General features: G+C 39.7%; 2 protein-coding genes and 1 long non-coding RNA gene across 19 annotated transcripts in view; 1 reads left to right on the top strand and 2 right to left on the bottom strand.

Moving 5' to 3' along the window:
- The window catches only part of MAPKBP1 (mitogen-activated protein kinase binding protein 1), a 50420-nt gene extending 49792 nt beyond the window's left edge, over positions 1 to 628 (bottom strand). For 7 of the 8 annotated variants that reach the window (XM_038580136.1, XM_038580143.1, XM_038580138.1 and 4 more), the window contains exon 1: positions 473 to 628. The gene's annotated coding sequence lies outside the window, so the exon portion shown is untranslated. Of the gene's footprint in view, positions 1 to 21; positions 310 to 472 lie in introns of those variants that run through there. The other variant, XM_038580137.1, reaches the window with a different exon arrangement.
- The window catches only part of LOC119866873, a 35753-nt gene continuing 19755 nt past the window's right edge, over positions 290 to 16287 (top strand). The window contains exons 1-3 of one of the 2 annotated variants that reach the window (XR_005381529.1): positions 290 to 838; positions 9355 to 9502; positions 11083 to 11344. This is a non-coding gene — a long non-coding RNA (uncharacterized LOC119866873). The remainder of the gene's footprint in view (positions 839 to 9354; positions 9503 to 11082; positions 11345 to 16287) is intronic. The other variant, XR_005381528.1, reaches the window with a different exon arrangement.
- Positions 2604 to 16287, bottom strand: part of MGA (MAX dimerization protein MGA) — a 172703-nt gene continuing 159019 nt past the window's right edge. For 7 of the 9 annotated variants that reach the window (XM_038580129.1, XM_038580128.1, XM_038580131.1 and 4 more), the window contains 6 exons: positions 15107 to 15158; positions 12567 to 12773; positions 11183 to 11294; positions 10672 to 10905; positions 9402 to 9575; positions 2604 to 8125 (listed from right to left, as the gene is read on the bottom strand). In XM_038580129.1, coding sequence (XP_038436057.1) covers positions 6849 to 8125; positions 9402 to 9575; positions 10672 to 10905; positions 11183 to 11294; positions 12567 to 12773; positions 15107 to 15158 — 2056 coding nt within the window. In that variant the 3' untranslated portion in view covers positions 2604 to 6848. The remainder of the gene's footprint in view (positions 8126 to 9401; positions 9576 to 10671; positions 10906 to 11182; positions 11295 to 12566; positions 12774 to 15106; positions 15159 to 16287) is intronic. The other 2 variants (XM_038580132.1, XM_038580135.1) reach the window with 1 other exon arrangement.

The raw sequence follows: 16287 nt of genomic DNA, 5'->3' as shown, positions 1-16287 counted from the left end.
CCCTCTCCCTTCTCCTCATACCTGCCTTCAAGCCCTGCAACCATCTGAAGGACAAACCCAGGAGCAAGAGGGGAGAAAAGGCCTGAGCTGCAAAGAAATGCCAGGCCCACGCCTGCCAGAGGCGTGTAGCCTGAGGGATGGGACTGGCCCTGGTAGGGCTAGTGGCTGGTCTGGTCTCCCGTAATTCCCAACTGTTCCCATGGCAACTGCGGTGTCCTTTAGAGGAGGCCGCCGAAGCCACGGAGGAGTCCCGCCCGGGGCTTGGACACCTGAGCCGGCGGCCGCAGGGACACTCGGCGCGGCGGGGCTCGCCGTGGCCCGGCAACCCGTTCTGCCACGGGAGCCTCCCTCCCCCACCCCCGACCCTCGGGAGCTCGCTCTAGGCCCTCCGCGGGGGCTCCGGACCCTTCCCTTTCACCTCCCTCAGCAGCCCCAGCTACTCTCCAGCGCCCCCGCTCGGGCCCAGCCTCACCAGCCCCGGGGCGCGGGGGCCACCCCGCTCACAGCGCCCTCAGGCATCGCGCTCGGCGATTTCTGCTCCGCAGCGGCAGCGGCGGCAGCAGCTATGGTGGCACGAGCGGCTCAAAACGCGAACTACCGCCTGGGCCAAGCTACGGGCTGGTGAGGCGGAGCCGAGGCGAAGGGGTGCGGCCTGCAGCGAGGAGGGCGTTCTGAGAGTGGGCCAGTAAGGCTTACGGAGGCGGAGCCAACGAAAGGGCCTAGGAAGTAGAGCTGGCGCTTGGGAAACTGAAGGTTCCGCACAGTACAATCGCGGGGTGCGCTCCTAAAGGAAGGTCAACGGACGTGGCTTCAGAACTTAGAGAACCAGCCTTTTAAGGTATTATCACGCCTGGCGCTCCAGGGAAATGCACGGCCCAGAGCCCCCACGGGGCGGTAGCCACGCCCCCAAGGTGCTGCGGGTGGCAGTTGATAGGCCTGAGGGACCTGGGCCAAAACTAATTCCTAGCTCACAATTAAAAGGTTGAGGTACAACTACAAGGCTCTGCTTCCATCCACCCCAAGCGCTGGGATTTAAAGCGGTTAGAATCGTTTTCTGCTCGCCGCCTCCTCGGCGCGCTGACTTCGTGAAATGACTCTAGAGAACAAGTGTTTTGAACTGGGCGACCTGATTGGCCACGATCGAAAAAGGGGCGGGAGAGGACAGCCTCCAGCTGAGCTTTTAGGGGTGTGAGGAAACCCGAGATGAGTGAATGCTCCTCATAGCATGTTTCTTTTTAGGATCCAGTGTCCCACCGCGCGCTCTCACCTGGAGTTAACAAGGACTTTATTGATCCAGATCTTTAGCTACTTTGTCAAAATTTACTCCTTTTCCTCGGTACTGTTACTTTAGCGAGGCCACCTTCAAGCTTGCCGGCACTAGATTTAGTGGTATAGTTTTTCTAGTCCGTTGTGGGGGTGAAGAGTGGCGCGCACGGACAGATACTCTTTTACATATTACTTCATAGGTGCTTCGTAGGTGTCTCAGCCTCGGTTTGTTTTCTAGAAGCCTCTTGGCCTCGTTACTACTTCAAGAAATTACCTACGAAAAGGTTTACGTAAACCAAAAGACTTGGATCCCAAAGCGTTCGCCGATATAGATCTTGTGTCACCCTATCCAAATCTTTAGAACCCAGGGGTTGACCCTAAACCCATTGCTGTGGGTGCCCCTTGTACAGCTTTCTGACAAAAGAGGTACCTACTTGTGTGTATTGTAGCCATTGTATTAAAAACAAGATCTGAAAAGCCCACAAGTTGAAACAAAAATTTAAAAAGTCACCTCCTGGACGACCAACTGGCAAAAGCTACCAGGCATGAGGCTTCCTTCTCTTCCATCACACACTGCAGACATAATGCAACATAAAATGGGATTTTCACATTTATTTCTCAAATTTTAAAGAAGGAGGCAAGGGTCAACCACAAGAGTATTAAATGGGGAGTTGGTTCCTTCAATACATTGCTACTCTATTTTACCTCTATGGGGGTAGGAACGAATTTTACATTAATAAATGGTGCCACCTGCTGTCCTTACTTGTGCATTACATGACCCCAGCAACTGCCACCTCCACCCTCGAGTTGTCCCTAATTCTCTCCGTATCATTTTTGTGTCCACTAGTTGTTTTCTTCCATCACTTGTGACCCCAGGTGAATGGGTTTACAAAGTGCACATTGGTCATTTTCCATCCAAAGTTAGCCTGGTTTACCCCCGCCCCTTAAGAGAAAATGTTCCCCAAATCACTCTCATCTGAAAGCTAAAGTTGTAGAGGCAAATCCAAGCTCCTTTCATTGTCTAAAATGATGTAGTTGAAAAACTGAGAACAGTGTAACTAAATCTAGACTCTGGATACTTCCAGTCTAAGGCCAACCAAAACCACGTATCTTTAATTCTTCACCATTTAGTACATTTGTCTAGGTATCATGCAGCTTTGGAATTGTCGATGTGGGAATAAGCTGTAGGCTGTTCCCATGCTTCATGAATTAATCCCTCAGAAAACAATAGTCCTAGGTCCAGTACCAATAAAAGCGCTCATAGTCTCCAAACTAAGTAATTGCCAACCCAACCCCCAAATGCAGTTGACCCTTACATAAGTATTTCACCATCCATACACTATTTCACTTTTTATTCTGCTTATATATGTCCTCAACATACATGGTTGTCAGATTCTAAAATCATAGATGTCTAGGAATAGATGCATATAATTGTCTGTTTTGCACTATGCTCATTAGATCAGATTTTAAAATTCACCTAGGCTTAACATGCAAAAAGGTGCAATTTTAAGATCCTGGGAAACTAACAGGCTGGAGTAAACATTTGCTCATCAGTACAAATATTTATTGAGCACCTTTACATGCAAGGCACTGTGGGACAGCTGAGATCAACGCTTGCAGTTGGAAAACAGGATGGATCTCAAAACAATGCTTCCAAGACTGCTTTCGTATTTAACAAAATCTCTTCTAACAGTAGAGTTTGCAACGATAGAAGAATTCAGTAGAGCTTAGATTTGTCTCAAAATTCCCAAATCATCCCATGGTTTAGCCGCCTCACTCTCCACGCACGCCTCCATCACACTATTACTCAACACTTATGCATCTCTGTAGAGCAGTTCAGTCATACTTAATATACAATCATACCTCAGTTCAAGTTGTATATATCAAATTATTCCCCTCTTAGTTTCAAAAATGCATTTATTTTTTTACTTTTTCTCCAAATGGCAGTGAGAGAGTCTGTATAACTGTTTTAATTTTCTCTGTATCCAGCCATTTGCCTTCACGTAGTATTTCATTAGAGATAATACCGTAACATGAAGATTTGATGCCCTTACAAGCATTTTCTTCAAAATCAACAATTATGTGCAAGTAATGTATTCAGATTCTTGTTTATCCATCATTCTCTATAAAAGTACCCGAAAATGTGCTGCCTACTCTGTGCATTTTTTCATCCGGGCGTGAGGAATAGGGTTATCACCATTTTTCAGACCCGTCTTCAAAGTGCATTTGCCACTCAATTCACCTGATCCCATTCAATTATCTTAACCAGTATAATTAGAAGAGGGAAAAAACTAAAAACATACTACTAAACACTGCCACAAATAATATATGGATTATCTTCCTTACATCTGTGTTCAAAACATTTTCAAATTTGTTACAGAAGGGCTTCTCAGGTATTTCATCCATAGTTCTAGGGGAAAACCCTGCATTTACTATAAATTAACCCAAAGTAATTGGCGTGGTTTATATAAATGGACTTGATCTATTCGTGATCTTAGAGTAGTTTCAATGTCTAAAGAACTCCTTTAATAAAAATTTTTTATGAATCAGGATAGTAGTTAGTTAACATGTACCTTGCTTTAAGAACATTTATTGTCCTTAGCCCCTGAGACTGTGTTTATGTCTGGTTATTCTCTAAGGTAACATGTGTATTACCTTGCACACATTATTATGAGGCTAGCCTTTCTTCACTGTAGAACTTCTTGAGACAAACACTTGCTGTCAATTTGTATAAAACTTTGGAAGTCTTCATGTAAAACATGCTACAATTAGCAAAAATCTCCCCCAAATGGCATGTCAGAAACTTTGAAAACAGTAAGGAATTCCTATGATAAAATTACTTCAGTGACACCTCTCTCAAATGACTCAGGGCATTAGATTTCTCTGCTCAACTCAGCACAAACCTCCCAACACCAAATCCTGCTTTAATTATTATAACTGATTTATTTATTTCAAGTTATAACATTCTGCCTTCCACTCACCAAACTTCTTCTGTTCTTATGTCTAAAAAAATAGTCATTTTTCAAAAGCAGAAAAGGAAAGATATATATTTAATATATAAAAGAAAAGGCTAAATCTGACATAATTATATTCTTAAAAACATTCCATTTATTTACAGATGTATAAAAAGGCGAATTATTGGTCTACTGAGATCATGCTTCTTATAGTGTTAGGGTGAGAGCTCACTATCCTCCCAATTTCTCAACTCCTCTCACTCAACTACATCTTTCATAATCACACAAGTCATTTTCATAGATCAGTTTGTCCTGGGGTAAGGTTAAAGGGTAGGAGTTTTTGGAGATTTGAGATTTGTGTCAAGACTGCAGGATTGTTCTGAAGACTGAGCCCTCCTTCAAATTAGCCCTCTTAAGGTCTTGAAAATAACCATTATCTTGGGAGTTCGTAATGACATCTGCAGCCTTTCTTAAACACCTGGAATCATCATTTCCATCTTTGTACAACAAATCTTATGTCAAATATCTTCCCATCAAGAACGATTAATACCTGTTTATTTTCTTCTAAAAAAGGGAACAGTGTTCAGAATCAGAATGGTCCTTTTCCTGAGGATTATTCACTCACCTGCCTTCTCCTTGGCTGACCCTCAAAAGCCATAACAAGAGCCTTGGGAAGTCAGGAGGAAATGTGAGGACGAGGCAAGCAAGTTAATAATGGGAAACTGCTATACCTGGATTAAAGTACTAGGATCTCCAAGGACAATTATTAGCAGGGGAGACAGGTGCTGGACTCCTTGGCTAAGGCATTGAATGAAATCTGCTGGGTAAAGAGTGGTAGGGATCATGAGAAGCTGACAGGCACTCAATACCTACTTCAAGCTTCTTCAAAAACCTTTAAGGGAGGGAAGGTCGAATGCTGATGCACAGGTCTAGAAAGGCAAGTAGCAAAAAAACAACAAAGAATTTGCTCTTACTGCAATTTGCAAAGGAAATTTTTCCACCCTTTTACAATCTGCTGATTACCAGAGATACTAGAAAGGGTACCAACCATGGAAGTACTAATTCACTGGCTAGAACCATTTCAAAGCTGGTCTCACAACCTACGTCTGAAGATATGTTGAGTAGGATTTGGCATAAAGAAGGCGGGGGGGGGGGGGGGGGGGGGCGAGGCGGGGGAGATGCAGAAGAAATAGCATCACCTAGGCACAGCCCAGGCACTGGAAGCTCTTGTGTTAGTGTTTCACAACACAAGCAAATCCTGTCAATGAAGACAGAACAGGGGTTACATTCCAAAATATAATTATTTAAGAAAGGCAAAATGCAGCAGCTAAATCCCAATCTATACATTTTCAGAATAGTGATTCTTGCCCCCAGGAGTTTCCAAGAGACCCCTCAAGTGCACCATGATTATTTACAAACTAGATAGGAAACATCATTTCTATACTCAATACAAATCTCATCTTCTAGGTTGAAAACTTCAGCCTTTGAGAAATCTATGAAAACAACTATACAAAAATATAAATATCTTTATCTTTACAGGCTGTCAGTCCTTCATACCCTGACAGCTAATGAGTGAAAAAGCTCTACAGATCATTGAATCCATGGTAGCAGATAATAAAAAATATATCTTGTGATTCAAATACTGCCTCATTTCCCTGGTAAAGAGTGCCTACTGTGACTTTTCTTTTCTTTACATCCTGTGCAGGTAATAGTGAATGAAACCTTCAAGCACCAGGAGGCTGGTTTGATTTAGGAAACATCCAGCCCCACAATTTTTGTTTTGGCCACTGTCTCTGGTCTGGGCAGGGAATGCTTTTCAGTTTAGCTGTCTCTTGAGTGATGGGATTTGTGAAAAGGGGAGGGCTCCCTCTATGCCTACTTCCAAAATATGTCTTCCAGGTAGAAATCCCTGGTACTGTGAAATGTCTTTTCAACACCCAGACAGTAAGGGAGAACTAGTACTTTCCTTAACATCTCAAAATAATCACTTTTGTAAAAGCATTCCTACTTTACCAGAAGGCTTGGATTTATAGTTGATTGAAAAGATAAGGGAATGGAAGCTACTTGGGATATGAAAGAGAAAATTTTGCTGAATGACACAAAGTGTTTCACTTTGGTATTCCATGGTACCCATCGTCTCTCCCACTACTCTTGAAACACCAACTAAAAACTCTCTCTTCTGAATCCCTTCACACAAGTGCATCACATTCCTTGGATTTCAGACTTAAACCACTTAAAACAAAAGCTATCCACTACAGTTCAGCCCATAGCAACTCCAAAGTCTCAAGCAGCTTTTTCTCTGGGAGGGAAGAACTAGGAACCACTATGGACCTAGAGTCTTGTTATGAATTCCTTGGGTAAGAGGGGCACCTCGTGTTCAGTAATGGATCACATCTTCTTAGAGAGGATGAGGAGACCCAGCACCACAAGTGAGGTAACACATTTTAACATGATCAGAATTTCATAGTAGTAATTTCTAATATCGAGGTCAGCACCCTACCCCCCTTTCTCTACCATCATCCACCACATCAAAGTCAAGGATCACAGTTCCATGACACAAATAAACAGATGCCTACAGAGAAAGGAGGTTTCCCTCATAGCCTGGCTTCTGCCTGAGGACAAGTAAGTTCATTTCCCTGCAGAACTTGGTGAGGCCCCAGAGTTGCCCAATTTGGCCACAACAGGTGCCAGTGTAGGCATCACCTTGCTCTCCCGGCATTCCTGGTCATTCCCTATTAAGTTCATTTTGTGTCCAACCGATCCAACTTTGGCAGCTACAGGTGCCAAACAAGGCATCACCTTGAGACTCTGACCATCTGCATCACTAGAAGGATTAGCTACTTTTAAACCTAGAGGTGCCAACTTTGGCATAGGCCTCCACAAAGTATCTGTGCTGCTGTTCTCTACACCAGCCTTCATGTGTAGGATGGGAGGCGAGGACACACTTTCAGGCTCTGCAGGGATGCCAGAAGTACTCTTCCCTCCATCACTGGCTTTCCTGTGGGAAAGGAGGGAATCCTTTATCTCCGAGTCAATAACAATCTTAAGGACATCTGGCTCAGAGGCTGGTTCAGCAAGCTGTTTTTCAGTCTCAGAAAAGTCATCATCTTCCAAGTGCAAGAGGAGAGGACTGACAGAGTCATTCTCCCTTTGCACATCAGGCAACTCTTTCAAACCACTTCCCAAGTGGCCAACCTGGAAAGTTGCTCGGTTACCAGAAGGAAGCTTACTGATAAAAGCCCGTCGAGCATCCCCTGTGAACTCTGTATCCATTGAGCTGGGCAGTTCAGCCAGGCTAACAGAGTCATCGTTTAGTTGCTGATTAAGAAAGGCAATCTCATTGAGTAGAGAAGTCAGTGTCTCATCAGTATCATCCTCATCTTCCATGTTAGTTAGCAGTTCACTGGGATCTAGCGCTGCTTCCTCTATAGCAGATGCTACCTTTCTCAGTTCCATCTCTATACTTGAGTCTTTGAGATCTTTCATCTTCAATTTATGAAACGTAGACTCCTTTGGCTTTGGTTTCTCCCGTCTAGATTCACACTCTTTCCACTTGTATTGAATACCTCTCACTTCACCAGAAATCTTTTTGGGTAAGAACTCTTGTGCTTCTTGCATACTGGAAACATCAACTATTTGTGGAAAACCAGAATCTTTATTTGCCAGAAAAACTGGTGTTGGACCCAATGCCATTCTGCCATCTCTATGGTTGCTTCTGGAAGAGATTCTACCTGAATCTTCAAAGGAGTTATCATCATTCCTGATAGTACTTTTCAGGTGGTCAGATGGCTTGCCATCAGGAACTTCATGAGAATATTTGCTGCCACCCATATCTACCAAACCTCCCTCTGTGGCCAATGATGTCACATTAACAATTCTTGGCATCATAAATAAATCGTCGTTTTCTGGGGGAGGAAAAAAATTTCATTTAGATCTACGTGGTAAGCATCCCTCTCTCATCCCACCAACCAGAAATCTCAGAGAGTTAGTCAAAATTCACCAGTTTACTTTTATCAAGAAGATGAAAGAAGTATTAGCTCTTCAAATTATGGACCTAGCCTGGGATGCCTAGGTGGCTCAGCAGTTGAGCATCTGCCTTCAGCTCAGGGTGTGATCCTGAAGTTCCTAGATGGAGTCCCGCATCGGGCTCCCTGCATGCAACCTGGTTCTCCCTCTGCCTACGGTCTCTACCTCTCTCTGTGTCTCTCTCATGAAGAAATAAAATCTTAAAAAAAAATTATGAACCTAGCCTAACAAAGTAAGTAAAAAAGTAGTAAGTAAAATCTAACAAAAGGACTCTACTATTCTTTGTTCTATTTAATTATTTTACATAAATGCTCCCCAGTGAACTCTTTATCCTGAGGCAAACCTACATCTTGATTCTGTTCACCAAATTAACTGCTACTCTGAGGGTAAAATGAAGCCCTAGAGGCAGCACTGTAAAAGAAAGGATGACCCCACCAGAATGAGTTTAGTAGTAGTAGTAGTGGTAAAGATGGCCCTTTTACCTTTTTTTTTTTTTTTTTTTTTTTTTTAATTTGAGAAACAGAGAGGCAGAGACATAGGAAGAGGGAGAAGCAGGCAGAGGGAGAAGCAGGCTCCATGCAGGAAGCCCGATGCGGGACTCGATCCTGGGTCTCCAGGATCACACCCTGGGCTGAAGGCGGCGCTAAACAGCTGAGCCACCCGGGCTGCCCATACTTTTAACCTTAATAGAAATTTAGGTGCCTAGAATCTAAATCACCAACTGAGACTTCCTCTTCAATTCTACTCCTCATCCCCAAAAGGGAGTAGTACTCAAACTGAATCAGGCTGGCAAAATAGGAGTCCACCATCTCCGAATATAGCACAAAACTGGTAAATACCAACATCAAAAACTAAAACAATCACTTCTTATCTTCCTTTTACTTTCGTTATCTTTTCGATGTTTTTCCTACTTAGAAATAACTAAAAATCACAAAATAGTTCCCAATCCCAGGTTAAAAAAAAAAAAAATCAACAGAGCCACACATGTTCGAAAAAGAAAATGCAAATATAACAGATCTTTATCATCACGGCACACATTCAAAGGCTTTCTCTGTTGTGATATACCAGGGATAATTCTTTTTTGTCTGTTGTTTTTTGTTTTTACCAGGGGTAACAATTTTTCATTACCCATAGAGGACAACACTTACAACATACCTGATTGAGCCATAGCACTGGTGGCAACTTGAGGCTTCAGATCTGATTCTAAGAGAGGAGAAACAGTTACCACTGGTCCTGAGAATAAAGGACCTTTTAAGGTGAGCAACTGCCCTTGCGGAGTCATCACGATGTTGGCAGAGGTGTGTGGAGTGTTAGAAGGTGAGGTATTTTCTGTAAGGAGAATCAGAAATTAGTTAAAAATAAAAGATCTTCAATTACACTGATATAGCCTAAGAGTCTAGGAGATACCTCTAAAACCACACTCTGACTTAAAAGGCAAGAAGTAAATTTCAAATGTAGTTGGGGTACCTCAACTAGGAATTTACTTTTTGAAGCACTTTTCACTACATAATGGGTTACACTGTCCACTGATTCTCCTAAGGCATAGAACTTATGTTCAGGAAAACCCAACATGGAACCATTTTTTCCACGGAATGGTTCCAAAGGTCTTGACAGTGAATCCAGGATGAAGGCAAACACAACACAATTCTATCCCTACGCTTGCTTGCTTTTTTTTTTTTTTGCTTGCTTTCTTATATAGCTCTAAACAAAGTACTTCAAGTTTCTAGCCCTCAAACTTTGTTTTTCCATCTATGAAATGAGGTGAACTAAACTAAATGATCATTAAAATTCTTTCTTAGCAAATTTAAAACTAACTCATATTTTAGTATCCCTCAGTACTTTCTTAGATTTCCTGGTTCATACACTGGGCAACCCATAAAGTAAAAAAAAGATATACTATTCCATAAAGGTAAAACAAGTTACATAGCCTCACTTCCAAAATCAATATAGAAGAGAACAACTTAAAACCAATTTACTTTGTTCCTGAACAGCAATTCGTTGATTGACAATCTGATGAACATGGTGCCTGACTCAACAAAATTAAAAAAATTTTTTAATTCCAAATTATTTGTCTCAACAAGACAAATAAAGACCCAAACTTCCTCAACTCATGAGGAGAACTGCAAGGAAATCAAGAGTTCAGGTGTAAAGTATGAAAGATGGCAGCTTAGAAAAATAACTCACTGAAATAGAATAGCATGACTACTATCAGAAGTAGGCCTTACAGGCTACCATAACTGGTAACTAAAATCTAATGTATAATGTAGTTAATGTATAATGTTAATGTACAATGAGGTTCTTTTTATACAACCTATCTTTAGTTCATTTAACTAAATCTAGAATTGTGGCCAAGAGAAGACTCCGTCCACTGAACTAAACTGATATTCACCTATACATTAAGGAAAGCAAAAAATGCCCCTCTTACCTGTGGCCTGGTCTCTTTTTCTGGAAAGAATCAAAGGTTTCCCCTTCCTGTTATTTATAAACATCTGTCCAAGATCTACAGATGATGCAGAAGATCCTTCCTGCTGTTTGCTAGTTCTGGGAGACACTTCAAACTCATCTGATCCCATCTTCTTTTTTCTTTTTTGTGCCTCTAGTGCTTGTTGTTTTGCATAAATATACTCTAGCTTCTTCAGGACCACTTCTTCTGTCTTACCTATAAGTTGACAGGGAATAAATGCCACTCTTTATATGACCCCACATCATAATGAGAAATAGAGTCAACTGAAATCCAGTTGATTTAACTATATTCCCCAAAACTATGGAAGGCAAGAGTGATTATAATCCACAAGAAATGTCCCACCCAATTAAAATGTAATTCTGTTAACTCTAGGAACCAAGCTGTAAACTAAGAAGTATCTGAAAAATCTACTGAGGATTTCCCTTCACTAAAGATGTTACACTCATTACCAGAGATCATTCACATATCTCACCTGAAAGAGATGATACTTTCCGTATCAAAATATTCCGTTTTCGAGTCAGAAGATTTTTCTGTCCTATCAACTTGTCTGCCTGATCCGTTAGTCCCTGAATTTCGCTGAATGCCTAGAAACAAAAAATTATCATGTGAATCAATTTGCTCTTTCTAAGAACAGGTAAGGCCTACACAACTTCTTCAATGAAAAAAATTTAATCTAATACTTTAGAAAACTTTCTAATCCCATTTAAAACCATTCTTAGCGGTGCCTGGGTGGTTCAGTCAGTTGAGCATCTCTCTTTGGCTCAGGTCATGGTTTCAAGGTCCTGGGATCATCCCAAGTCAGGTTCCCTGCTCATTGGGAGTCTGCTTCTCCTTCTCCATCTGCCCCTCATCCCCCACCCCCACTTGAGCACTCTGTCTCAAATAAACAAAATCTTTAATAAGTAAATAAAACAATTCTTAATGCTTATTGTTAAACTATAGGAGGTTTTCTTACTTATACTTCTAAGAATCATGATTATTTCCAAAGAGCATCACTGAGTGTTTCACAAGTGTTTCTACTACAAGGAGATATAAAACATTTCACACTGCTCAGATTTTAATAATCAACTTTAAAATCACCTCCTAGATTAAGTAAAATCTGGCTGAAATAACTGTTCTAGATGGATATGAATGCTTGCCTTGTACTCCTCCAACTTCTACTTAACAGTAATTTAAATGAAACTACCTTAGATACTTCAGATCTTCTTTTGAAATGACTGGCAACTGTTAAAAACTATGTTAAACTATCACTTATGTTGTGCTTTTCTCTGTGGTAAACTATTCTTCAGGTGCCCGGGTGGAGCAGTAGGTTAAGCATCCAACTCTTCGTTTCAGCTCAGGTCATGATCTCTGGGTCATGAGATCAAGTCCCATGTGGGACTCCACATTCAGCATGGAGTCTACTTAAGACTGGCTCCTTCTGCCCTCCCCACCATTTGCTCTTGCACTGTCTCTCTAAAACAAATAAGCAAACCTAAAAATATATATATAAAATGACTGGCAACTGTGAAAACTATGTTAAAATATCACTTATGTTATGCTTTCACTGTGGTAAACTATCCTTAGTGCTATGGAGAACACCAATGTAAAACGATTGTGGTAAACAGAGCTAACGAGCGTTTCTGACTTAATGGTGAAGATAGGTAGACTGGCTAAGAACTTGACATACTACTTTGACTTATCATGAGGGCTTTCCCCCCTAAGAGATTTGTTGGGTGTTCACTGGTCCACATTCATATGTTAAAATACAAGTGCTACTTCAATCTCTGTCTTAGGGTGAAGATTCTCTTAGATTATCTCTAGAAGATTCTCTTAGTCAAATTCTCATTTGTGGGTCATTTATAGAGAACACTTACCCTAGTGAGAATGAGACTTTTGGAAACCTTGGATGAATGAAGTAATCCCAATGTGATCTTCAATTTCTCAAAGAGATCCCTCATTTCACCACGCCGGCGACGCTCATTGGCAGTGTGTGTCCGGCGATAATAAGCAAAAGCTTCTGCTTCTTTCTGTAGTTTTTCACTCCAGTAATCAGGCTTCAGTTTTAGAGGAACTGGTGGAGCCTATCCAAACAAAAGATTGCCACCTAATTATCTTTCATTTGTACGTGCTCTTCCTCCATTCCAAAAGACACTGTTCCATACCAGATACCTACTGTCTTCGATCTGGACTATTCTTTTTTTTTTTTTTTTTTTTTTTTAGGAACCTTAGTGTCCAGTGAAACGATCTGGACTATTCTTAACAACCTCTTGATAATGGTCAACTATCTGTCTATCCTTCCTCCAAATCTAGTAACTTCAACAGTGTAAATCACTTCCCAGCTCAAATTTCAGTGGTTCTCAAATGAGGAAGAATTCAAGGAGAGGGAAATCTAAAAAAAGCTTATCCGTATAATTTATTATTAAAACTTGTTTCCAGGACACAAATCACATGAAAAATTTCAAAATCTTAACTGATGGAAAAGAGGTTTAAAATTTTCTTAAATGCCTTAAGACCCTTCACAATTTGGTAACTGATCAACTGCCTTTCTTCCTAAATCATCATTCTCTCCAACCATTCCAAAGTGCTAGAAGTTTCCAAAACACCCTATGCAAGCAATCTCACATCACCCTGCCATTACAGACTGTTGCCTGAACTTATCCCTCCCACTCTATCCTCCAAAACTTAACATCTGAAAGTCAAACTTTGTGTTTTTTCAGGAAAGTCTTTCTTGGCCCTTATTATGCCATAGGCTTTCTCTTATTTACTTTCATTTTTAGTAATTACTAAAAAAAAATAGATGCACATAGGGTTTTAAATATGAACATTTGAAAAATTTATAATGAAAACCAACTATGCCCTACACATTTGTACCTAGACACTTAAAAACAATCACTTTGATTCTTTTAGAGGCTTCTTCTGGTCCTTAAATCTATAGTCTAGGTAAAAAAAACAGTAATATAAGCTTATTAATCTTTTCTATTTTCAATGCTATCTACTTTCTGCTATGCAGAAAATTTAGCTCACACCACTCTAACATCTCACAATTCAATCTTCCTAATATAGATACATCAATTTTAATTCTTTATTGATCCCTTTGCAACTTGAAAATAATTCTATCTCAATTTTTCATTTAATCAACACTGTATCTCTTTGTAAAATAAGGATATCAGCACTTGTATCCTTCTTCTTCCCTCTTTCACCTCCCAATTTGTCATTTGTATTTACACATTTTTCAAGATAAGTCTTCCATATTTTATTCGATTATGAAAGCTTGAAAAAAAATAATTAACAGTGGCTACCTTATATCAATGTGAATACCACTCATATGAAGTGAGTCATAATTACATTCTGTCTCCTATATAGTTTCTTGGTTTTGTGTTTTCCCCCTCTGATGTTTCTAACTATTTTGACACTATTGGCCTTTATCATAACCCTGATAGTACCCGAAAACTTGTATATAACATCATTGTCTTTCTAAAGTCAAACTCCTCATGCATCGGTATAGTATGGGAAAATAAAAGATACAATAGAGAAACTATCAAGTTTAAATATAGTAAGACACTACAAATGATTTGTATATAATAATGAGGGCACAATACAGGGGGGCTTATATATATAGGGTATTACGAAAATTCTTACATCTGAAAAATGTTTTAGAATGAATGAAAAAAATAGCGATATATGCAAAATGATTACAGTCATATAAATATATACCACCCAAAACCAGACCAAACCCAAACCAATCACCCCAGTGTTATCTGAAAATACTTGAATACCACTCTCCACCTCAACCCCATCTCCATCACTGTTTTATCACTTAAATTAAAAAGATGGAGTAACAAGTAGAAAATGGTTTAAACAACCAAACTCTCTACCATTCTTAGCCTAAGAATAAAAGAAAAAAACTTTGCTTTATTATGGTACCATGGTCATATACTGAAATACATCAAGGAAATCAAAGAGGGTTCATAATATACTAGCTACGTGAATTGCTAGCCATCATTCAGGGAATAATAATTAATTTTTTAGGTCACTGAAAACATGAGCCTAGACAAGAAAAAACGCCAGCCTTTTTTCACATCACACAATTAAGAGTATAGGATTAGTTTTCAAATAAGCATTATCAATTTTCATCAACTCCGTGCCCGTTTTTTTTGTTTTGTTTTTTAACTCCATGCCCATTTTATTTTTTTTCTCCATGCCCATTTTAATTCTTCTAAAATATTCTATTTAAAAGTAGAGAAGAGGGGAAAAGCATTTTAATAGTAAAATTTCATTAAGAAAAAAAGGTTATTTTAACTCATTGGTAAAAAAAAAAATCATAGCTAAGATAGTAAATGTTATTTTAAATCCTAATGACAAATATTATCAATTTTGTTAAGTGAGTAATTGTCATTAAATATATCGTAAATACCTTTCGACTCCTTTCAGCAGCTTTTTCATCTGTAGAGATGTGGGTACGGCACCTAGGTAAAGACAATATTTTCCAATGTCTTACTGAAATTCAGTAACCCAAGACCTATTTCACAGCTACACTAAACAAAACCATCCCAAACTGTTTACAGTATAAACAGCTTCCTTTTGCCAAAGTCTGATATGTGGCAATAAGATTTATTTTAACAGTATGCTTTTTTCTCTAAGTATACAAATAGTCCCTAAAACCAGAAATTATTTTTTAATCATGAAATATTTCATATATACAAAATTGTATAAATAAAAATGTATAATGAACATCTGGGTGCCTAGCACTTAGTTTGAGAAATAAACATTTCAAATATACAGTAGGTCCTTTTTTTCCATTTCAAATTTTTATTTAAATTCTATTTAATTAACATACAGTGCAATATTGGTTTCAGGAGTAGAATTCAGTGATTCATCAGTTACATACAACAGTCAGTGCTCATCATATCAAGTGCCCTCCTTAATACCTATCATCCATCTAGCCCATTCGCCACACACATTCCTCCATCACCCCACCCCCATAGGTTCTCTAAGAATCTCTTATGGTTTCGCCTTCTTTCCTTTTCTCTCCCCTCCCATATATTCATGTTTTGTTTCTTAAATTCCACATGAGTGAAGTCATATTGTATTTGTCTTTCTGACTTATTTTGCTTATCAGCACAATACACTGTAGCTCCATCCGTGTGGTTGCAAATGGCAAGATTTCATTGTTTTTGGTGGCTGAGGAATATTCCATTGTGATACAGCCCACCCCATCACATTTTCTTCCTTTCTTCTCATAGATGAAGATTCTCAAAATAAGGGTGTTTAAGAAAAAAAAAAAGATTATTTATTTTGAGGGAGGAGGGGAGAGAAGGGAGAGAGAAAATGGAAGAGTATGGGTGGAAGGCAGAGGGAGAGAGACAATCTCAAGCAGACTCCTTGCTGAGCAGAGAACCCAACATGGGGCTCTATAGGATAACCCTGAGATCATGACCTGAGCCAAAATCAAGAGTCAGACATTTAACTAACTGAGCCACCATGGTAAAAATGAGTTTTTACCATGCATATCTTTGTATTTTACTAGGAATATATGTATCCCTAAACTGAAAATATTATGTAGCATTTTAAACATTATATAGTATATCTTTATCT

The sequence above is a fragment of the Canis lupus genome, chromosome 30 (assembly GCF_011100685.1).
Source record: "Canis lupus familiaris isolate Mischka breed German Shepherd chromosome 30, alternate assembly UU_Cfam_GSD_1.0, whole genome shotgun sequence".
In the NCBI taxonomy this organism is placed as follows: Eukaryota; Metazoa; Chordata; class Mammalia; order Carnivora; family Canidae; genus Canis; species Canis lupus.
The sequence above is the reverse complement of the archived record's forward strand: the minus strand, read 5'-3'. Positions and strand labels throughout refer to the sequence as shown.